Genomic DNA, 25,695 nt, shown 5'->3' on the forward strand with positions numbered 1-25,695 from the left:
ATGCGTACAAGACCCAAATAGGCTGGTAATGGGCAGGGAGGGCTACCCATGGCATTTTTCTCAATGATTTTCAACCATATTGCAGGAACCAGATATAACATTAAAACCGCAAGCAGTTTTAAATCGTGTTATTTCCGTTTAATGTCATTTTGTGCAGGGACTGTTCTAAACACGGGAAACACGTGGCACTTCACAGGCATACTACAGACACCCCCCAGGCACGATATTTAAAAGAATATTTCACTTTTTTTTTTCACTTTAATCGTCATTAAAATCAGTGCTCCCGCCAAAACGGCCATTTTTAAAACTTTTTTTTGCATTGACCCATGTCCCCTGGGGCAGGTGTCAGGTCCCCAAACCCTTTTTAGGACAGTATCTTGCATATTAGCCGTTAAAATTAGCACTTTTCATTTCAAACGTTCGAGTCCCATAGACTTCAATGGGGTTCTAACGTTCGTTCGAATTTGGGGTCCGTTCGAAAGTTCTGGTGCGAACCGAACTGGGGGGTGTTCGGCTCATCCCTAGTTACAAGGTGCCATAACTGGCTGGATTTAGTGTGGAAAAAAAGTAAGATAGCCAGGGTTCCCAGAATTTCCGTATTTCCAATGTTGTATTAAAAGCCACATGACAAGCCCTCTCCCCGCTGTACATAACTTCCATGACAGTGCCCAGATTCTCATGCCTTGTTCACCTATTATGCCCCGTACACATGGTCGGAAATTCCGACGGGAAAAGTCAGATCGGATTATGTTGTCGGAAAATCCGATCGACAGAAAAAATTTGAGAGCAGGACCTATAATTTTCTGATAACAAAATCCGACTTTTTCCAATCGTGTGTATAGAATTCCGACACACAGAGTGCCACGCATGCTCAGAATAAATTTGTGGACGAAAGCTATTGGCTACTGGCCTCTACTTAGTCCCGCCGTACACGTTGTACGTCACCTCGTTCCAAACGATTGGATTTTCCGACAACTTTGTGCGACCGTGTGTATGCAAGACTAGTTTCGGCCAAAATGCGTCGGAAAAAATCCGATGGATTTTGTGGTCGGAATGTCCGACCATGTGTACAGGGCATAAGACCCAAAATTGCTAGAACTTACCAACAAAATCCACCTCCAATAGACTTCAAGTTTCGTAGAATTCATTTTTTTTGTTGAAAATGTATACTTTATTTTGCATTAAAATATACAAAAAACGAATACATCAACGGGGTACATTCCACCCTGTACTGCTACGCAGCGCATAAATACACTACATGACAATACCGTTTCAAGCATACAATAAATTACATTCATCCTGCAGTATGATGCCTAATGTGTTGTGCAGAGTAATAATACCTCGAAAAAAATCACATCATGCATGACGCCGCTTTACCCCGAAGGCATTTTACTAAAAACATGTTACTAAATACATATTACTTAAGCGAGCCATGCAAAGTTTCAAACAAATTACATTTCAACAAGCAATGAATATGATGGGGATAGGGGAGAGGGAAGAGGGATAGGGGAGGGGGAATTCACAGGCCCAAAGCTTTATTGAAAAGACAGAGGCACACAGGGGAGAAAGGGAAATCTGCAGGCTTCCTCCTTCTCCTAAAAGTCCATCAAGTTATAGTCTCTGAGTAGACTGTGAACCAGTCTGCGACAGTCCTCAATGGACATCCTCTCCCGCTGGTGGATGAGGTGCTTTCTGGCACACCATGAAGCGTCCTTAAAGCAACACAGCACCTGGCAGGCGCTGTCAATGTCCTCCTGGGAATAAGTTCCACAAAAGAGTCCATTCAACACACCGATGTGTGTATTGGCCTTAAGTTCAGGTTTCAAGACCCTTAAAAGGCCATGTTCAAAGGGGCACTCCCAGAAAACATGCTAAAACAGTTTCCTCATGGATGATGCAAAATGGGCAGTGCCTGTATCTGCACAGGTTTCTGGCATGTATGAATGTCTTGAGTGGCAACCCCCCTTGGATTGCCATCCATGCCAGATCGTTGTGCCTGTTGGTGAGTCCCTTTGAAGAAACATCCCTTGCAAGTGGCTGAAGGGAGGCATGGAACAGTCTCAACAATGTCCATAGCTCTGATCAACTTGTGGATAGTTTTTGGCTTCCACAAGTCGGGTTTAACTCCATGCAGCTTCAGCTCCTAGATAAACTTAAAAGTATCCAAGTAATGCCAAGGAGTGTCCCAGTTGTAGGGGATGGAACTGTCCCATTTGTCCCATCCATGGGACCTCCAAAGGGACAGGAGGAAAAATCAGGACACCACCAGAGTCCAAAGTTCTGTCTACAAGCAAAGAACACCCTCTGAAGTCAGGCATGCCCTGACCCACCTCGAGAATTTCCTTAAACATAACCACCCACTTTACTCTGTCGATTTTGGAGCCCCAGATTAAGTGAAACACCACCCTGGTGATGGCCTTTCAGGTGTTATCCCGGGGGGGGGGGGGGGGGGTTAGGGGGGGCCAGGCCTGGGCGAGGTACTGCAATACAGAGATAATCTCGCTGTGGAGTACCAGTGTTTTCTCTTCGATAGTGAGTTCTCTGATGCCGCGTACACACGGTCGAATTGTATGACGTACTTAGTCCGTCATACAATCCGGCGGACAATCCGGCCTACTTTCTACCGAACGGACTTGGCCACACACGGATACACAAACAGTCCGCCGAAAGCTTGCGCGATGACGTACAGCACGTACGACGGGACTAGAAATAGGAAGTCCAAGACACAGCAAAGCACCCTTTGGGCTCCTTCTGCTGACTTTGCGTTAGTGGAAGTTTGGTTAGAGACGATTCGCGCTTTTCAGACTTCAGCTTAATTCGTCCGTTTTTATTTTTTTAATTTATTCTCGAATTGGAAAATTAATCATAGGATGAGGATGAATAAAGACATTTGTGATAACTCTGTGTGAATATAAGCAGCAAAGCAACTTCACTTTTCTTGCATTATGAAGAAGAAAAGAATGTGCTATATTAAAAAATCACAAAATTAGCAGCATGACGAATATGCTAGCTTCAATACGAACACTAGTTTTACAAGACAGAGCGCTTCCGCCCTGTAAATCCTTTCTGGGCATGCGCCATTCTTAGTCCGTCAGACTAGCATACTGACGACCGTATTGTCCGCTGAAACCAAAGTACGACGGAAAGATTGGTGTGCAAACCGACCTTCTTAGTACTCCGGACTGCACGCTGAAAAAGTCCGCTGAAGCCCACACACGAGCGGATTGTCAGTTGAAATGTGTTTCAACGGACTAAGTACGTCATACAATTCAACCGTGTGTACGCGGCATGAGGCTCCATAGTCCAAAATTCTGTCTCTTCTTGGCCAGTGTCTCCTCCCAGGATTTCAGGGCTGTGCCCCCAGATCCAAACCAGACCCCAAGAATTTTAATGAAATCTGTTTTGATGCTGAAAGGAATGGGTGCAGAAGAAGCCAGGAACCACTTTCCGAAGAGCATGACCTCTGACTTCCCGCAGTTGACCTTTGTCGCCGAAAGCTTTGCCGAAGTCCTCACAGGTCTGGACGAGTATGTCGATGGAGTGCCGATACAAGACTTGTCAGACTCTTGGTGAACCAAACCCAAGCAGATTGGCTCATTCCTATTGCTAAACCATTTTACTTTGAAAAATGCATTTAGTTTATTGAGATTTTCATGGACATGGGTGCACTCAAAATATATTAGTGTTCTTCAACACCTGCCACCTGTGTTCTTTGGAGGCATCTCCAATTAAGATAAATACATAAATAAGAGACACACAGACACGGCACCATTGGGATTCCTCCTTAGCTTATAAACAACCTCCCTACCCAATTAGAATTCTATTTAATTACATGGGACAGATCTATAAATATGAGCAGAGCTAAGGATATAGCATTTGTATCTCATTGCGGTATTGTAAGATTCATGCATTATCTGAAATTTACTACATTGTTACCGGAAGGTGAGTTATCTTTGGTTAATAAGTGATGTAGACATGGAGAAGACCATTTAATGTGCATCTTTCTACCTGGTCCAAATACTTTCCTCCCGATCTTCCCTTTTCTGAACCCCCTCATATACAAGCAACATAAAGATTTGTAAAGTAATATTATATTTTATTTTGACTGGTATCATTGTAAATGGGAGAGAAAACAATTGACAAAGAGCAAGTTATTAACTTAGAAATATGTTAAATATCGATCTCTCTTCCTCTCCCATTGAATTTATAATTCAGCAGGATGTTGAATATAGACACTTTCATATGTGTGTGATGTGTCTCTTATACTTTTGTTTTTGAGGGTGATATTTGCTTATAATAATGTATTATTGACCAGTTGAGTTGACACATGCCCAAAAATCATCAATGTACACAGTTTTTGTGTAGCACATCAATTCCTTCTGCCCCCCCCCCCCCTCCCCAGCGCAACCATCACCACCACAACCATCACCACCACCACCACAACAACAACCACCACAACCATAACCACCACCACCACAACAACAACCACCACAACCATAACCACCACAACCATCAGCACCACCACCGCAACCATCACCACCACCACCACAACAACAACCACCACAACCATAACCACCACAACCATCAGCACCACCACCGCAACCATCACCACCACAACAATCACCACAAGCATCACCACCACCACCTCAACCATCACCACCACAACAACCACCACAACCATCACCACTGCAACCATCACCACCACAACAACCACCGCAACCATCACCACCACCACCACAACAACAACCACCACAACCATAACCACCACCACCACAACCATCAGCACCACCACCGCAACCATCACCACCACAACAATCACCACAAGCATCACCACCACCACCGCAACCATCACCACCACAACAACCACCACAACCATCACCACCACCACCACAACCATCACCACAAGCATCACCACCGCAACCATCACCACAACCATCACCACTGCAACCATCACCACCACAACAACCACCGCAACCATCACCACCACCACCACAACAACAACCACCACAACCATAACCACCACCACCACAACCATCAGCACCACCACCGCAACCATCACCACCACAACAATCACCACAAGCATCACCACCACCACCGCAACCATCACCACCACAACAACCACCACAACCATCACCACCACCACCACAACCATCACCACAAGCATCACCACCGCAACCATCACCACCACAACAACCACCGCAACCATCACCACCGCCACCACAATAATCACCACAAGCATCACCACCACCACCGCAACCATCACCACCACAACAACCATCACCACCGCAACCATCACCACCACAACAACCACCGCAACCATCACCACCACCACCACCACCACAACAACAACCACCACAACCATAACCACCACTACCACAACCATCAGCACCACCACCGCAACCATCACCACCACCACCACAACAATCACCACAAGCATCACCACCACCACCGCAACCATCACCACCACCACCACAACAACCACCACAACCATCACCACCGCAACCATCACCACCACAACAACCACTGCAACCATCACCACCACCACCACAACAACCACCATAACCATCGCAACCACCACCATCACCATCACAACAACCACCGCAACCATCGCCAACCCCACCACAACAACCACCACAACCACCATCACCACTTGCCGGCATAACTGTGCTCTCTGGAATGAAGCAGAGAGTTGCTGTGTACATACAGCAGCTCTAGGGCCTGCAGCTATCAAATAAAGAACTGTCTGATTCTGTCTTTATCAACGTAGCTCAGGCATGAAATTGAGATAAACCATAATATTGTTAGTTTTCTATCTGCCCTGTTTCATTCATCTGCAGACCAATGGATGAACTTTCATCTACAGACGCTGAAAAAAATCAAAAAACAAAAAAAAACCACACATCAGTCCCAACTATCCCCTTATTCCCCTTCTCCCCTTAAAAATTACTTTTCTGCAGTTTTTTTCTCTCTATTTCATTAACCATTAATATTTAAAAAAATTGCATTATTATTTGTTTTGTTTAGTAATTTTTTGTGTCACATCTAAAAAAGTGCAATATTAAAAAACAAAACAAAAAAAAACTTTTATTTTATTTATAAATAACTTTGCAATGCTTTGCACCACATTCATAATGGTGGTAATGTCTAGCCATTTCATCTAACTGTCCACACTTACTTCAACTATTGCTTTCCTGCTGTTTTTTATTTCTATTTTGTTAACCATTAATATTTAAACTTTTTTTTTTTTTAACTTTTTCTTTATTTGTTTTGTTTGTTATTTTTTTTGTGTCACATCTAAAAAAATAAAAAAAATATATTTTATATGTAGATAACTTTGCAATGCTTTGTACCACATTCATAATGGTGGAGATGTTACTATACATACTCCCTTCAACTATTGCTTTCCAGCTGTTTTTTTATCTCTATTTTTCATGTATTTGTGCCACATCTAAAAAAAAAAAGCACAAATTTAAGATATATAAATATATATATATTTGTAAATAACTTTGCAATGCTTTGTACTATGCTTTGTATGTAATTTTAAACAGGATATATAGACTGTTGTTTTTCTGCTGTTTTTGTGTCACATCTAAAAAGTAAAAAACAAAACAAAAAAACTTTTATTTTATGTGCAAATAACTTTGCAATGCTATTTACCACAATCATAATGGTGGTGATCTCTAGCCATTTAATCTAACTGTCTTCAACTATTGCTTTTCTGCTGTTTTTTATTTCTATTTTATTAACCATTAATATTTAAACTTTTTTTTTATTACTTTTTTATTTGTTTTGTTTGTTCATTGTTTTGTGTCACATCTAAAAAAGTGCAAAAAAAACAAAAAAACTTTTATTTTGTATGTAAATATCTTTGCAATGTTTTGCACAACATTTGTAATGGTGGTGATGTAACTGTCCACACTCCCTTCAACTATTGCTTTCCTGCTGTTTTTTTATTTCTATCTTATTTACCAACAATGTTTAAACTTATTTTTATGCATAAATAATGGTGGTGATATCCAGCCATTTCATATACAGTAACTGCCCGTACTCCCTTCAGCTATTGCTTACCTGCTGTTTTTATTTCTATTTTTTTAACCATTAATATTTTTTTTTTTTTAAATCATTTTATTTGTTTTGTCTATTTTTGTCTATTATTTTTATTTTGTTTATTTTTTGTGTCACATCTAAAAAAAGCGCAAAATTAAAAACAAAAATCACCTTTATTTAATTTGTAAATAACTTTACAATGCTTTGTACCAGATCTATTTTTAACAGGATAAATTATATACTAAAATATATACTTTTATTCTACAGTAACACTATTTTTTTTAAAATGAACACTGGTTAAAAAAGAAAAAAAAAAATTTCTTTCTGTTTTGTCTAAGGATTTCATAAAAAAAGTGATTTTTTACAGGACAATATGACAAAAGGAGAGCCTTGGTTGTATTACTTTGTTGTTTTAAGTAATGGCAAAGTTATTGCAGAATAAACAGGTCTATAGTAGAAATTTAGAAACTGCTCTGGTCCATAGAAGGATGTACGGGGGAGAGAGGGGAAGTGGTTATAATCAAAAGTGCTTCATTATGTCATTGCACAATGCGCCTCTTTGATTTTGATTTTGTATTTATTGAATTATTTATTACAAGTACTTTTATTACACGGTCAATTTGCTCAGCACTTTACATTCAAATAATTTTTAATTTTAATTTAAAGAGTATACACTCTTTGTATTAGTTTATTGCAGCCCCTGTACAACAGAGCTCAGCATATAATAGGGATGAACATTTACATTTCATATATGTTTAGTTATAGGGATTGTTATAGGGATAAGAAATGCTCTATATTTTCAAAAGTATTGGGACGCTCCCCTTTACACACACATTAACTTTAACGGCATCCCAGTCTTAGTCCGTAGGGTTCAATATTGAGTTGGCCCACCCTTTGCAGCTATAACAGCTTCAACTCTTCTGGGAAGGCTGTCCACCAGGTTTAGGAGTGTGTCTATGAGTATTTTTGAAGGCCTGGCTCGCAGTCTCCGCTCTAATTCACCCCAAAGGTGTTCTGTCGGGTTGAGGTCAGGATTCTGTTCAGGCCAGTCAAGTTCCTCCACCCCAAACTCACTCATCCATGTCTTTATGGACCTTGCTTTGTTGTTATAGCTGCAAAGGGTGGGCCATCACAATATTGATATGACACAATGTGCAGCACTAATAAAATAAACAAATACTAAATGCAAATGTATAAAAAACTATGTATAGCATCAATATATACAACGTGACATCCTAATATATACAATGTGACATCCTATATAAAAAATAATAAAATCGAAAGTGTTTGTGCTCCGTGAGTCACACTCAGTCCTTATTGAAGTATAAAATTATTCAGAAAAAGTCCAAATAACATTTGACATGTGATAATAGTGTCTTCACGTGGTGTGCACTCGCCCCCCACCAGATGTACCTTCACCTTAAGGGCTTAAATTATAAGCCTGTATTTTGATAACAATAGCCTGCAGCATCCTATATAAAAAATAATAAAATCTAAAGTGCTTGTGCTCCGTGAGTCACACTCAGTCCTTATTGAAGTATAAAATTATTCAGAAAAAGTCCAAATAACATTTGACATGTGATAATAGTGTCTTCACGTGGTGTGCACTCGCCCCCCACCAGATGTACCTTCACCTTAAGGGCTTAAATTATAAGCCTGTATTTTGATAACAATAGCTTGCAGCAATCCTCCCTTGTTTCCTTTATTCTACACAGATTTATGAAGTATTAGTATGGACCACAAGGCACCTTCTCCTCTTAGTGATAGCCCAGCACAAGAGCCGCTGTTTTCTCCTGGTGTGTTCCGGGACTCTCCTCATATATATATATATATATATATGCAAAAAATGACAGAGGCATGCAATAGCGTGATAACGTTTAAAAAAGATTTAATTCCAAACAAAACTCAACATACATACAGTACAACTCACATTTCCAATAAATAAAAAAGGCCTGGCTGAAGGGTGATAGAGTCACCTGCGGTCCGGTTCTGCAGCCCTGGTTTCATAGTGTTCCCCCTGTTCTGTGCCTGCTCTGTAACACTTCCTAGTGCCTCCTGTGTCAGCCGATCAAGTTCCTCTCGTCTCGTGAGGAAGTCACGAGAGTGACGAAACCGGTAGGAGGAGCTTGATTGGCGAGTCTTTAGATGCAGGCAGTGGGACTCAAGATTGTGCCCGCAAACTCTTTGACGCATGGGCGGGGGGAGGGGCCATGTACCACTGTCTGTGTCTACGGATGAAGGCAGCAGGGCTCGGGAGCAAGCCCTCATGAGTGCTCCCATAAGAAGCAGCTTCCTATGGGGGCAATGGATGAAGAGGAAGAGGAGCCAGAAGTGCCAGTGGGAAACCCGAGAAGAGTATCGGCACTGCTCAGTGCAAACACATTGCACAGAGAAGGCAAGTACGGCATATTTATTTCTTTAGTTTAAAAAAAAAATAAAGATTTACAAACATTTTTTTTTCTACAAACAGAATTGCTCTTTATTGAAAAAAATATATAAAACATAAACAGCAGGTATACAAGGTTATGCTAATCAAGATATAGTAGGAGACATCCCAACAAGTGATATAGAACAATACATTGCTTAGCAACCAAATGAAATCCATAATAAATGATTACCATCCCAAAAAAAAAGGAAAAGGAAAAAATGAAGTCGTCCCCTAGGGCAGTGGTCATCAACCCTCTCCTCAGGGCCAACTAACAGGCCAGGTTTGCAATATAACTGAAATACATCACAGGTGATATAATTTGCTGCTCAGTGATTGCAGCATTCTAGTCTGCATCTCCCCAAGGTAATACGTAAAACCTGGCCTGTTAGTGGGCCCTGAGGACAAGGATGATGACCACTGCCCTAGGAACAAGATTATGTAAAATCCACCCATGGCTGCCATATCCATATTTTGGCATATTTATGGGGGCAGTTTCTATTGATATATGTCAGTTTATGCATTGGTAGAACCCCGTTGATGGTCAATTCCCAGAAGGATAAAGTAGGAGAAGAGGGGGAAGCCCACTTAAAGTATTTATTTTTTAGCATAGTACAGCAGGTATGAGATCAGCAGTTTGGTATACCTAGGTGTCTGCTCATCAACATGTATACCCAGTAGTTCCAATTCAGGTGTACAAGGGAGGGACAGCTGCAGACGGGAATTAATCAAATCAAAAACTTCTGTCCAAAACGGTGCCACCCGTGGACAAGTGCAAAATACATAAAAAATATGAACCTTGACACCTCCTCACTCGCAATGCTCTAGCTCCCCGCCACCCCCCTCTCGCAGGATACGACTGAGAAGGCAGCCTTACCTTAGGAGATTATGAGTATTGAGGACGAGGGGTAGGGCTACTGCTCTTCACTTCAGCCGAGGGAGGAGCCGGGGCTTCTCCTACCGGTTATACAGATGTTGCTTCTCCTGCCGGCCAATCAGGAAGCGGGTCCTGAGACCCGATTGGCCGGGAGTCCTAAGACTCCCGGCAAATTGGGTCTCAGGACCCGCTTCCTGATTGGCAGAGAATTGGAAGACTGGATCAGTGCTCTGCGCACCGAACCCACCCTTTTTTGAAGTCAATTAGAGCCTCAAAAAAAACCATTGAAAAAAAAATACCTAAGATACTGTTCCTTAACGCATGAATAACAATAGCACAGTGCTTGTGCTGTGCATATCTTCTCTTCCTAAACTGTAATAAACCTGGTTGATCCTGCCAGTTGCTGGCCAGCTGACATCACAGGGCAATCCTGGCCCCTCCTGCTTCTCTCCATAGATCAGGGCCGGCCAGCACAGGGGGATCACGTGACCACATGAATGCGGTGTCAGAAAAGGAATTTCGCCTTTTAATTTCTAAAAAACATTTACACTTTTGTTAATGGCTTCATATCTGCATGGGATACATGTAACGTCACAAAAAAGTGACGTTGCAAACACTTTAAACAATTTCTGATTTCTATATTCACATTTCGTTATTTGAAATAGCGCACCATTAATATTTTTTATAGAATTTGTGTGGCCCAGTAATCAGGTACTATTTGATGCAGCAGTCTTGCTTCAGTTGAGGCCAAGTGCGAGCCTTAGAATTTTTGTTTTATAAATATTTATGCAACTTTTTTTTATTTTTTTTACAGAATCCTCTGAGGAACCCCAAACTTCCAATAATATCCCAACAGACGGCTCTGTAAATCCATATTTAATATAGAATGTTTGGTAACAAGACCATCACAGAAATTTCTCTACTTGGTTTTAGAAGTTGTGGACCTTGTAATCCCATATTTTTTGCTTTGTTTCTCATGGCATATTTAATAACTTTAACCGGTGATTTCCTCATTATTACACTTGTCTCTACAAGCCAGCGGCTACAATACCCCATGTTTTACTTTCTCAAACATCTTTCCATCTCTGAAATTTTGTTTACCACTAATATTACCCCAAACATGCTTCATGTCTTATTGAGAAATGGTAACATCATGTCTCTTGCAGGGTGCATTATTCAGTTCTATGTCTATATTGCCTCGGGCAGTGTAGAGTCTGTTCTTCTTACAATAATGTCTTATGATCGGTACATGGCCATCTGTAACCCTTTGAGATATGCAGATATAATGAACCTCCAGTTATGCAGAACTCTTGTTTCTGTCACATGGTTTCTTTGTTTTACAGTTGTCTTAACAACCGTAATTCTTCTATGCCAGCTGGAATTTTGTGGGCCCAACACCATTGACCATTTCTTTTGTGACTTTGATCCTCTTGTGGACCTTTCTTGTTCGGACACCTTCATGGTGAGAACAGAAGTTGTCATACTCTCCGTTCCTGTGGTAGCCTCCTCATTTTCGTTCATCATCTGGACGTACATGTATATTTTTATCACCATCTTCAAGATCTCCTCTTCTGCTGGAAGGCAAAAGGCCTTCTCCACTTGCAGCTCACACTTGGCTTCAGTATGTTCATATTATGGTCCTCTGATTGTAATATATTTGATACCTTACCAAAGAAACTCCATTAATAATAACAAGTTCTTATCAATTCTGTATACTGTACTGACCCCATTGTTTAATCCATTAATTTACAGCTTAAGAAATGAAGAACTTCGCCTTGTCTTATGGAAATGTTTGAGACTGAGCACAACAGTTTAGGTGTCTAGCAGTGCAACACTAAGCCCCTGTACACACTGTCGGAGATTTCGACAACCAAATCCATCAGATTTTGTCCGTCGGATTTTGTCCGTCGGTTCTTGTCCAAAAACTGTTGCATACACACGGTCGGACTAAGTTGTCGAAAAATCCGATCTTTCAGAACGTGATGACGTAATTTTGTTACGATGGGACTACATTCAGGCTATTAGCCAATAGCTTTGATGTAGGAATTTGAATGTGAGCATGCGTGGCACTTGGTCCGATCAAAATTCTCTACACATGATCAGAGTATGTCCGATCGAACCAGTTGGTCGGGAAATATTTCCAACAAGTTGGAAAATTGGGTCCGACGAATATTCAGACGGAATCAGTCCGATGCATACGACACACAGTCAGATTATCCGACAACACGGTCCGATAGGACACATTCTGACGGATTCTCTGACCGTGTATACAAGGGCTAAGGTCATAGGGTTCACATAACATCAGAACCAATGAATTTTTATGCTTTATCCCTATTTTAGGAGGTTTTTCTTGGTGTGCTTTCACAGGCCAAAGACCAACTGGTAGGCTAAGTAGTTTCTGTATGCATTGACCCAAGAGCTCTTGTGCTCAACCTGGGGCCTGGGAGCCCCATTTAGGTGTTTATTGTGCCATTCTCAGGTACATTTTCAAGTACTGGGAGTGGAATCATTGCTATGTAATGGTGGTGAACTCTAGCCACTTCATGTAACTGTCCACAGTCTCTGTTTCTTTCTTTTTTTAGTATGTCCACAGTCTCTGACAGTCTTCTGTATATTATTTGCAGCACAATGGGGATGTCAAAGGCCACAGTTAAACTGGACAATTCTTTTTTTTTTGGATAGCATTGAGAGGGATTAGAACACTTGTCAAGTTTTTTATGGCTATCTATGCCCCTATTAGGGAGACCCCCCCCTCTATTTGTCCTGTTTATTGTTATCACCATCTACTGAACTGCGCTGTGATGTCCCTTACATCCATGGTTGAGAATACAGGTCACACTGACGCATATTCTGGAGGTGTAATCTGCTCACTCAGTGGCAAAACAGTGGATGTGGTCAAACTTTACATTGGGAGAGGCTTAAGGGGCATGGTTAAATAAAATCCAGCTTTTTGATATGTGCTGGGGGTTACTTTGGGATGGGAGAGGACTTGTGCTAGAAGGTGGATTGGGGGGCTTGAATATGTGCAAGGGGGTGCTCGGACAGCACGGTGGTGTAGTGGTTAGCACTTTCACCTAGCAGCAATAGGGTCGCCGGTTCAAATCCTGACCATGACACCATCTGCCTGGAGTTTGCATGTTCTCCCTGTGCCTGCGTGGGTTTCCTCCGGGTACTCCGGTTTCCTCCCACACTCCAAAGACATGCTGGTAGGTTAACCACTTCAATACAGGGCACTTAAACACCTTCCTGCCCAGACCAATTTTGAGCTTTCAGCGCTGTCGCACTTTGAATGACAATTGCGCGGTCATGCTACACTGTACCCAAATGAAATTTTTATCATTTTTTTCCCACAAATAGAGCTTTCTTTTGGTGGTATTTGATCACCTCTACGGTTTTTATTTTTGCGCTACAAATAAAAAAATACCGAAAATGTTGAAAAAAAAAATGTTTTTTTTGTTTCAGTTTCAAAACTTTGTAAATAAGTACGTTTTCTCCTTCACTGATGGGGCTACACTGATGGGCACTGATAAGGCGGCACTGATGGGCACCAATGAAGTGGCACTGATGAGGTGGCATTGATGGACACTGATAGGCGGCACTGATAGGCGGCACGGATGGGCGACACGGATGGGCGACACGGATGGGCGACACGGATGGGCGACACGGATGGACACTGATAGGTGGCACAAATTGGCACTGCTAGCTGGCACGGATTGGCATGGATAGGCGGCACAGATGGGCATGGATAGGTGGCACAGATGGGCATGGATAGGCGGCACAGATGGGCATGGGTGGGCACTGATAGGCGGCACAGGTGGGCACTGATAGGCGGCACAGGTGGGCACTCATAGGCAGCACAGGTGGGCACTCATAACAGGTGGGCACTCATAGGTGGCACGGGTGGGCACTCATAGGTGGCATTGGTTTTATACTGTACTAATGGATGCCAATCAGTGCCAAACAATAATGCATGCCAATCAGTGATGCCCATTGTGGGCACTGATTGGCATCCATTATGGGCACTGATTGGCATCCATTGTGCTGACCATGGGCATCCCTGGTGGTCTAGGGAGGATTACCTTTTCCCTGGTGGTGTCCCTGGTGGTCCAGTGTGGGCATCCTCGGGGGGGCTGTGCTGATAATCGATCAGCACAGACCCCCCCCATCAGAGGAGCAGCCGATCGGCTCTCCTCTACTCGCGTCTGACAGACACGAGTGAGGAAAAGCCGATCACCGGCTCTTCCCATTTACACTGTGATCAGCCGTGATTGGACACGGCTGATCACGTGGTAAAGAGTCTCCGTCGGAGACTCTTTACCGAGATCGTATTTGCCGGGTGTCAGACTGACACCCCGCAACAACGATAGCCGCGATGCGCGCCCCCGGGGGCGCGCAGCGGCTCATAATCCTGAGGATGTCATATGACGTCCGGTCAGGATTATCAAACCACTTTGCCGCCGTCTATTTGTAATAGGGCGGGCGGCAAGTGGTTAATTAGACCTTGTCTAAAAAATTTGGCCTTAATATGTGTATGTGTATGTCAATGTTGTATGTGTTTGTAAGCATGTCAGGTACATTGGTAAAAGGACCACGCAAAGCCGCAGATGGCAAGAAAGCACCCTGAGGCGATTCAGTTCACATACGTAGCGCTATACAAGTCACTCACTCACTGTGGGAGGGGAGAGGGCTTGTGCTAGAAGGTGGCTTGGGGCTGTGGGGTCTCTGGGGGTGCTCTGGGAGGGGAGAGGACTTGTGTTACAAGGTGAGGTGGGGGAGCTGATATTTACTGAGGGGGGGGGTGCTTTGGGAAGTGAAAGGACTTGTAACAGAGGGTGGGTTGGAGGTAGGAGTCAGATATATGCTGGGGAATGCCCTGGGATTAGAGGACTTGTTTTAAAAGGTGGGGTGGTGGGATTTTAAATTCACTCCTTCTTCTAGCACAAGTCCTCTCCCCTCCAAAAGTACCTCTCCAGTTAATATATTCTTACCCTCGACCCCTTAAATCACTCCTCCATGTGTACACCCTTTTTTACCTGCCTCCCCCCTCCACCCGCCTTCCTGGTCACTGTCTCTCTCCCCTGTAGCTCTCCATTCATATTAAACTTACTGCAGTCCTCAGATCAGTGCAGCCCCCGCAGTGGTGTCCCTCATTTCTGTCTCCTCCACCTGTCTGTGTACAATAACTGATTAATAACCGGTTAACCATAGTTCTAAACTAGACTTGCATCTGAAGAGAATGAATGTGGCAACAAACCCACATTCACACAGATTCATTTGTCTGATTTGCATCTGATGTTTGTGTCGAGAATAAAAGTAATGCCTACTTGAAGAAAAAATAATTTGTATTTGATAAACGAATCTACCCTTTATACCAAAAATCGAATTATCCTGTTTGGGATGTTATTGTTACCACTCCAATAGCTTTGAGCGCTGTCACATTTTGAATGCCTATTGCCCGGTCATGCAAGACTGTACCCAAACTAAATTTTTATCATTTTGTTCACACAACTAAAACTTTCTTTTGATGGTATTTAATCAACACTGTTTTTTTTTTTTTTTTCTAAATAAATTTAAAAAAGACTAAACATTTAAAAAAAAAAAGTTTTTCTTTGTTTCTCTTATAAAGTTTTGCAAATAAATAAGCTTTCTTCATAAATTTAGGCAAAAATGTATTCTGCTCCATTTCTTTGGTGAAAATAACCCAATCAGTGTATATTACTTAGTCTGTAGGAAAGTTAGAGTCCACAAACTATGGTATATATGTGAAAATTGATCAGTCCTGATGTACTGACAGCCTATCTCATTTCTTAAAGGCCCTAGAGTGTCAGTACAGTATAAATATCCCCCAAATGACCCTTTTTTTAGAATGTAGACCATCCAAGGTATTTAGTAAGAGGCATCCAAGAAAAACAGGTGTATAGGCGCTGCAAGCTTCCCACATAAAAGCTCTGCCCGGTGCTCAGATCTTGAGGCTGCTGACACCTCCAACGTACAAGAATAAGGAAAGGGATGGTCGGCACTCAGGATGGCCATGACTAAGGACTAACGTCCGAAACGCGTAGGCTGTTTTACAACTTTGTACATGTATTTAATAAAGAAATACCCTTTTGGATGTCATCCTGAGTGCCGACCTTCCCTTTCCTCATTTACTAAGAGGCATGGTGGGTTTTTGAAGTTGTAATTTTTTGTGATAATTTTGGGGAAAATGAAGAAACAAAAAATTTTTTTTTCAAATGTACTGTCACCAGTGCAGTACAGCATCATCATATAACAGGAGTGTCAGGGATCAGAGACACTGACTGGTGACAGTACGAAAAAAAATAAAAATATATTTTTATAGTTTTTATTATATTTTTTCTCTTTTTTAAGATTTTTGTTTAGCACACTTTGACCAGAGCAATATAATGTTACCATAGTAGCATTGTACTACTCTGGGGAAGTGATCAGTATTTTTTTTTTTTACACATTTTGTTTTCTTATAGCAGTGAATTACATTGCTATATGTAAGCATTTTACTGAATGAAATCAATTCATTCAGTTTGTTTTGTTGCGATTATCTGTGATTGGCCACAGCTGATCACATGGCACAGATGGGCTGTGATTGCCCCAGTCTGTACCATGTGATCATAAAGTAGGTACTCCTGCGCTAAAAGGAATCTGTAAGTGCAATATAATATAATGGTGCTGTACACACCGTAAGGGCCAAACTTGTGCCCAAATGTATAAATATTCAAAATAATAAGTGGTGTTGCACTATATGTACCATGTGATCACTGTGGCCAATCACAGCTAGCAACAGAATTGAGCACAACGGATGGCTTTAAAGAAAGCCATCCATTGTTTACAACTGTGATTGGTTACCGCGGTCACATTGGTACTGAAAGCAAGTGGTACAGTGATCCAGTGGACACAGCCAGTGGCAGATGGCGCCACAGTGCAGCCATGAGGGTGCATGCGAGGTGCGTTCTGGATTGACGAGAGTCCCGCACAGCCATCAATTGACTAAAGGCTGGACAAGAAGTGGTTAAACATTAATTAATAACAATAATAATTCTTAGACTTTTATTTAATAATTCTCCCTGATGGGACTTTAAATAGGATGCTTCTTGAAATAATCTTTCTCTATGGAAATATGCTTCTATCACCCTATATAACTAAGCTCAGGTGCTCCACTGGGGGTAACAGAGTTAAAAAGATCTACTTACTGTATACTTATTACATTGATGGTGCATCAAGATGTTTACTTAATTTTAAAAACCTTTTTGAGTAAAATCTGAAAGTTTTTCCTCTGGTTTCCATATTTATTGCCCCGTATAATCCATGACAAGACTTGATAAAACAGCTTTTTAAAAGAGAAGTAAGGACCCTCCCCTCCTCATTTGTACTTACCTAGGTGGATACAGCATCGGTCAGATGCTGCATCTGTCCCCCGCCGCCTCTGAGAACCGAGTGATCAAACACCGCCAATGGCTCTGTTCCCACAGATACCCGAGCGGAGAGCTGCTGACTGTCAATTAGCAGCTCTCCTCTCTGCTCCTCCATGTTCACTGGAGTGCTGAGCTGTGGAGGGGCAGGGAGTGGCTGTCTTAGTGGCTCGCCCTCGAGGCTGAGACGGGCATCAGTCCAGGCACCTGGAGGATCCAGACTTTATTGTCACGATGACGCTGTGTCCGGACTGATTCCAGCGACATCAGAAGAGAGCGGACTTCAGACCACTCCCTGCTGAAAACGGGTCACAGGAGTGCAAAACAAATTGCACTCCTGTGACCCAGAGGAGAAGCCCAGCCAAACGAGCTCAAGCTGGACTTCTCCTTTAAACCTCTTTTCCTCCAGACGTAAAGTGTGCTCCCTTGTCCTCTGTGATGACCTGAAAGTGATTGTAAGGGTTTTTTTTTTTTTTAATAACAAACATGTCATACTTACCTCCACTGGGCAACTCGTTTTGCACAGAGTGGCCCTGATCCTCGTCTTCTGGGGTACCCCGGCAGCTCTCATGGCTCCACCCCACATCAGATAGCCCCCGAGGAGAAGCGCAATCCCGAGGGGGTTACCTTGTGGGTATGCTCCTGAGTACATCATCTGCGTCCATAGACATGAATGCAGGATTTGGCCCGGCCCCCCGGTGCCCGCGTCATTGGATTTAATTTACAGCAGTGGGAGCCAATGGCTGCGCTTCTATCAATCTATCCAATCAAGAGCCGAGAACCCCAGGCAGAGAGACTGTGTCCCTGCCGGGTCAAGTTCTAGGGCTCAGGTAAGTAAAATGGGAGGGGGGGGGGGGGGCTGGGTGGCTGGTCACTGCCAGATGTTTTTTCACCTTAATGCATTGGATGCATTAAGGTGAAAAAATACGAAAATTTACAACCCCTTAAACCACTTGCTGACCAGCCGCCACAGTTTTACAGTGGCAGAATTTTACATCTCTTTGCCCTGTGGTCACTAGAGCCCGCTGCTCACCCCTGGAGCTGATACGAGTGCCCGGCAGTCACAATCACTGCCGGGCTCCCCCGATCGCTGGTGACACACCGAGAACCGGGATATGTGTGTGTACACACAGTTTCCGGTTCTCTGAGGGGAGAAGAGACTGATCGTCTGTTCATACAAAGTATGAACAGCGATCTGTCATCTCCCCAATATAGTCCCATCCCCCCTTCAGTTAGAACACAAACTAGGGAACACAATTAACCCCTTGATCGCCCACAGTAATCAATGTATTTTTATAGCACTGATCGCTGTATAAATAACAATGGTCCCAAAAATGTGTCAAAACTGTCCAATCCAATCAATATACGCTTATTGAGTTTTTTTTTTTTACCAAACATATATAGAAGAATACATGTCAGCCTAAACTGAGGAAAAAAAAAGTTTTTTTATATATTTTTGGGGGATATTTATTATAGTAAAAAGTTAAAAATATTGCTTTTTTTTTAAATTGTCGTTTTTTTTTTGTTTATAGCGCAAAAAATTAATAAAATTTAAATTTAATTTAAATAAATATATGTGGGGAAAAAGAAACGTTAATTTTGTTTGGGTGCAATGTCACACGGCCGCGCAATTGACAGTTAAAGCGACACAGTGCCGAATCACAAAAAGTGTTCTGGTCAGCAGGAAGGTGTTAAATCCTCCCGGGGGGTAAACAGTTAATTAAGTGAATAACTCAACACCAAGTTCACTATATCGACCTCTTATGTATTCATACATGTTGATCATATCCTCCCTCAATCTCCTCTTCTTAAGGGAGAATACATTCAGTTCCTCTAATCTTTCCTCATAGCTGAGCTCCTCCATGCCTCTTATCAGTTTGGTTGCCCTTCTTTGCTCTTTCTCCAGTTCCCCGATATCCTTTTTATGAATTGGTGCCCAAAACAGAACTTCATATTCTAGATGAGGTCTTACTAATGATTTGTACAAGGGCAAAATGATATCTCTCTCTGGAGTCCATACCTCTCTTAACCACTTCAGACCCGGAAGGATTTACCCCCTTAATGACCAGGCCATTTTTGCAAAACGGTACTGCGTCTCTTTAACTGACAATTGCACGGTCATGCAATGTTTTACCCAAACAAAATTGATGTCCTTTTTTCCCCACAAATAGAGCTTTCTTTTGGTGGTATTTGATCACCTCTGCGTTTTTTATTTTTTTGTGCTATATACAAAAAATGAGCAACAAATTTGAAAAAAAAAAACACAATATTTTGTACCTTTTGCTATAATGCAGTTGGGCTTCACACATATCTCTGCAGACTAAAGGGCCTTTAGGAGGAGGGAGAGATTGTGCCTTTATTGTGGCCAGGCAGGTCAATTCCTGAATTCTTGTCCTACCTGTCTGGGAAATGCTTGCACCTGAGGTCCTGTAGGGAACAGACCTTAGGTGGTATGGTTATGTCCCCAGTTATCCAGAAGGATAAGCCTTTAGTTCCTGTTACCATTTCTTGGTCTGAGTGGTACATCGAGATACAGGCTCTAATTAACTCTGGGGCTGAAGGCCTGTTCATTGATAGTGCCTTTGTGTCTAAGCTGCTCCAGCTTCGTGCCACTCCACTTGCCATTGAGGCTATTGATGGGAGACCTCTACAGCCGGCCCATGTGACTCATAAGACTGCTCCATTGACTGTGGTCGTAGGGGCTCATCACCATGAGATAATCCAATTCAAATTCATTTTCTCACCTCATTTCCTGGTGGTTATTTGTTATCTTTGGTTGCAGAGGCACGACCCCTCTTTTTTTTTGTTTCATTCGTTTTTATTGGTTTTCATTGGGACATTAGCAAGAATGTAAATAGTAACTGAAGTATAACAACAGAAGCTTCAGTTGCACAATAACAATGGTAAAGCTTTGAAGCCTACGATAAACTGGGCAGTATTGAAAAAAGCATTACCGGTAACGGTGAGTCTGGCTGTACCTAGCTACTCTGACTGGCTCCCCTCGGGTACCCTACTGGGAACTTACTGTACCCGGGGAGATCCAGCAGCATCATTGTATATTATGAGTTAGCCATGCATCCTAGGGTAGGGACATTATTTCAGTTTCCAAGCACCAGGAGGACCAAGGCGCCTACTTGCATGACCCCTTTTTTTAAATGCTTTGTGCTGAGGTTCTTTCCTGGTCGCCACAATGCAGGAAGACTTGTTTTCAGAATGTGGCTAAGGTCACCGTCACTGTCTTTGACAAAGGGTCAAGCCGGTAGTTTGCCTTCACACCTGCCTTATGATTGGGAAATTGACCTTCAACCTGGTGCCATAACCCCTCATGGCCGGGTTTACCTTATGTCTGTCTTGGAGGACAAACCCATAGAGGAGTATGTTGCTGATACACTTTTTTGAGGATTCATCCATAAATCCTCGTCTTCTGCTGGTGAGATTGTATTTATAACAACTATAAGGCCTCCCTTATCGGAGTTATGAATGACGATGGAGTCATATTCTTCTAGATCTTATAAGGATTTCCTTTCCTCTCTAGTTAGGTTGTCACACCATTCTTTAGTGCCTCCCATTTCCTGCTGGGCTAGTGCCTATCAACAAATGTGGCTAAAAATTTCAATTTTTGCCACAATGGCAATGTTTTAGCCTGCCAACATGCATGTACAGGTCATTGAAAAAGTGAAGGCTCCCAGTAGAGGTGGTGATGTGTTTCGTTTGCTCTGCCAGAGGGAGGTGTTCTGGATTTTCCAGCTTCAGACTCGCATCCAGCAGGGGTTAAACTTCAAGTGGGATGTAAGCCATTTTTATGAGTGTACTTCCTCCCTTTGACAGCAATCGATACACATTAATATGGTGAGTTCTTTATTTGTGCAGAGGATGGTTAACGATACACTACACTCACATATTTATTATTGTCATTTTTATCAATATCCTTCATTCATTATGGTTGTACTAAATACTGTGATGTGTAACATAACCATCCGGTGTTTTCGTGTATGGAAGTTATGTCTAGGCATGCATCTCGATGCACATTCTTCTTCCATTCATTCTTGACCCATTCAGATATTCACCAGCCATTAGGTTGTAAATTAAGGGACAGTATGATGGGCGGTAATTTTGAGGTTTACTGTGTGTTTTACCCAAATTGTGCCACCCATCTCCATTGCCCCTTCTTTTGGCTGTTTATCCTACCCATTTCATTGTGTGTTATATGCAATGGTGCCCGGTCTGTTCCTTACAGATGTGGGCTGCATCTTATATAAATGGGTTTTGCAATATATAGTATACTTGTGTGTCAATTGTCTTTCTGTCTCTTTTTGTCTTTTGCTGTTCCAAGATTAGGAGATTCCCCCATCTATTGATATGTACAGTATTTCACAAAAGTGAGTACACCCCTCACATTTTATATCCTTTCATGTGACAACACTGAAGAAATTGCACTTTGCTACAATGTAAAGTAGTGAGTGTACAGCTTGTATAACAGTGTCAATTTGCTGTCCCCTCAAAATAACACAACACACAGCCATTATTGTCTAAACCGCTGGCAACAAAAGTGAGTACACCCCTAAGTGAAAATGTCCAAATTGGGCCCAATTAGCCATTTTCCCTTCCCGATGTCATGTGACTTGTTAGTGTTACAAGGTGTCAGGTGTGGTGTCAGGCAGGTGTGTTAAATTTGGTGTTATCACTCTCACTACTGGTCACAGGAAGTTCAACATGGCACCACATGGCAAAGAACACTCTAAAGATTAAAAAAATAAATAAATGTTGCTCTACATAAAGATGGCCTAGGCTATAAGAAGACCCTGAAACTGAGCTGCAGCAAAGTGGCCAAGACCATACAGCGTTTTAACAGGACAGGTTCCACTCAGAACAGGCCTTGCCATGGTCGACCAAAAAAGTTGATTGCATGTGCTCAGCGGCATATACAGAGGTTGTCTTTGGGAAATAGATGTATGAGTGCTACCAGCATTGCTGCAGAGGTTGAAAGGGTGGGGGGTCAGCCTGTCAGTGCTCAGACCATATGCCACACACTGCATCACATTGGTCTGCATGACCGTTGTCTCAGAAGGAAGCCTCTTCTAAAGATGATGCAAAAGAAAGCCTGCAAATGGTTTGCTGAAGACAAGCAGACTAAGAACATGGATTACTGGAACCATGTCCTGTGGTCTGATGAGGCCAAGATAAACTTATTTAGTTCAGATGGTGTCAAGCGTGTGCGGCGGCAACCAGGTGAGGAGTACAAAGACAAGTGTGTTTTGCCTACAGTCAAGCATGGTGGTGGGAGTGTCATGGTCTGGGGCTGCATGAGTGCTGCCGGCACAGAGGAGCTAAAGTTCATTGAGGGAACCATGAATGCCAACATGTACTGTGACATACTGAAGCAGAGCATGATCCCCTCCCTTCAGAGACTGGGCCACAGGGCAGTATTCCAACATGATAACAACCCCAAACACACCTCCAAGATGACCACTGCCTTGCTAAAGAAGCTGAGGGTAAAGGTGATGGACTGGCCAAGCATGTCTCCAGACCTAAACCCTATTGAGCATCTGTGGGACATCTTCAAACGGAAGGTGGAGGAGAGCAAGGTCTCTAACATCCACCAGCTCCGTGATGTCATCATGGAGGAGTGGAAGAGGACTCCAGTGCCAACCTGTGAAGTTCTGGTGAACTCCATGCCCAAGTGGGTTAAGGCAGTGCTGGAAAATAATGGTGGTCACACAAAATATTGACACTTTAGGCCCAATTTGGACATTTTCACTTAGGGGTATACTAACTTTTGTTGCCAGCGATTTAGACATTAATGGCTGTGTGTTGAGTTATTTTGAGGGGACACCAAATTTACACTGTTATACAAGCTGCACAATCACTACTTTACATTGTAGCAAAGTATAATTTCTTCAGTGTTGTCACATGAAAACATAGAATAAAATATTGACAAAAATGTGAGGGGTGTACTCACATTTGTGAGATACTGTATTTGTTTATATGTATAGATTTTTGTTTACATCAGGGTGTGGAGGGAAAACTGTTGTTTATTGGCTAATTGTTTTAGAGTAAAAGAATACGGGGTGACACAAGTCTACAAGGTGTTTTTTTTTTTTTTAACATTTCAAGTTTATTCGATCAAATGAAATACAAGCATAGTTGAACAAGTATAGTCAGAGATAATCTTAATATATAAGGTACATTCGAAAGACTGTCAGGATCATGTAAGAAAAATGGATTACAGGTAACAGAGGCATAAACTTCCTGAGAATAAGGTTATCTGACAAATAACTGCAATATTTCAACTTAGGCCTATTGATTTCTTCAAATATTGTTAACTATACATTTGGTAACAGTTTTCAAGTTTTTTTCTCCCCTCCCACCTAGAGAAGAAATAGATGTGGGAAGGTTTTAGAGAGAAGAGGAGAGAAAAGAGAAAGATCCAGAAAAGTGTGATCAGAGGATAGAAAAGTAGAGAAGTAATGTCGTAGTAGTATTATTATCACTATCGTTGTCTCCTAGTGGCTGTATCTTAGCAAACAAGGGAAGTAAATAAATCAGCCCTCAGGCGTTCCAGTGTAATTCCCAGCAAGCAAGTCTCTATAGGTTTGCGTGCTCCGAAAGGCGAACCACGGTGTCCACGTAGCGTGGTATTTCTCCACCGCGTCAGTGGACTGGGCCAATGTCTCCTCCATGTCACACACCTCCCTAATCTGAAAGATCCAGTCCCTGGTCGTGGGGACGCTTGTCGCTTTCCAATAGCGTGGTATCAAAACTTTGGCTGCATTCAATAAATGTCTAGTCAATGACTTCTTATAACGTCGTAAGGAGAAGGTGGTGACATGTAGGAGACAGCATGCCGCATCGAGTCTCATGGAAGTTTCAGTTATAGCTCTAATCATCCCCCGTATGGAATTCCAGAATTGCTTAATGGGGGGGCATTGCCACCATATGTGTAGGAGTGTACCAGTTTCCTTCTGACAGCGCCAGCAAACATCAGAAGTTTGAGGGAACCATTTGTGTAGTCTCGCTGGTGTGGCGTACCACTGGGTAAGCAATTTATAGGATGTTTCCTGTGTTCTGGTGCTCAATGAGCATTTATGTGCCAGGACACAGGCCTTCCCCCACTGACCGTCAGAGAGTTCAATCCCGAGAGCCTCGGACCATTGTTCTCTGAGTCTCTCCACTCGCCCACCCTTTGTATTCCTCAGCCAGGCGTACGAAAGAGATGTAGTGTTCGGAGTTTGCCTACCTTCCCGACACACTCTTTCTATTTCCGTAAGATCTCTCATAAAGTGTCCTCTGCAGGTTGATCTGTTGGTGTAACTCCTAATTTGGAGGTAATTCCAGTATGTCAAGTGAGGTAGTGAGTTTGCTAATTTGAAAGTTGTGAAGTCCATTATCTGAGCATTATGGAAGCAATGTTTCGTGAGGAGAGGAGTGAGGTGGTTGGAGGATCGGTATAGGTGCGCTCCCCTACCTGGTGGAAAGTCGGGGTTATCGCATAAAGGCGTGAGTGGGCTCAATGTGGAAGAAAATTTAGTGTTATGAAGGGCCAGCCGGTGGAAGATTGAAAGAGTGGTGTGAATTAAAGGATGTTGTTTCAATGCTCTCGGATATCCGGATTCTGGCACCCAAGGAAGAAATCTCAATGGAGCAGGGCTCAGCTCATCTTCTAGTGCCACCCAATCTTTAGCTTCACCGTGACAATGCCAATCAATAATTCTCGCTACGTGCGCCGCTTGATAGTATTGTTTGTAGTCAGGCAAACCCATCCCTCCACAATCCTTGGGCAAGGTCAGGAGAGAGTGTTTTATACGGTGTCTTTTATGCGCCCATACAAATTGTGTCTGAATCGTCTGCAATTTTTTGAAGAAATTTGCCGGGATCTTAATTGGAAGTGTTCTGAACAAGTAAAGAATTTTGGGTAAGATGTT

At 42.5% G+C, this 25,695-nt stretch overlaps 1 protein-coding gene across 1 annotated transcript; it reads left to right on the plus strand.

Annotated features, from left to right (window-relative positions):
• Window positions 1-3,887: 3,887 nt before the first annotated feature.
• LOC143963870 (olfactory receptor 11A1-like) lies at window positions 3,888-12,349 on the plus strand. Its single transcript, XM_077473608.1, has 2 exons — window positions 3,888-3,942; window positions 11,164-12,349. Exon 2 carries the CDS (start codon window positions 11,236-11,238, stop codon window positions 12,163-12,165), a length of 930 nt encoding a protein of 309 aa, XP_077329734.1. The 5' UTR covers window positions 3,888-3,942; window positions 11,164-11,235; the 3' UTR covers window positions 12,166-12,349.
• Window positions 12,350-25,695: the final 13,346 nt, after the last annotated feature.

The sequence above is a fragment of the Lithobates pipiens genome, unplaced genomic scaffold (assembly GCF_037356315.1).
Source record: "Lithobates pipiens isolate NorthernLeopardFrog02 unplaced genomic scaffold, aLitPip1_a1.2 Scaffold_8, whole genome shotgun sequence".
NCBI classification, from domain to species: domain Eukaryota; kingdom Metazoa; phylum Chordata; class Amphibia; order Anura; family Ranidae; genus Lithobates; species Lithobates pipiens.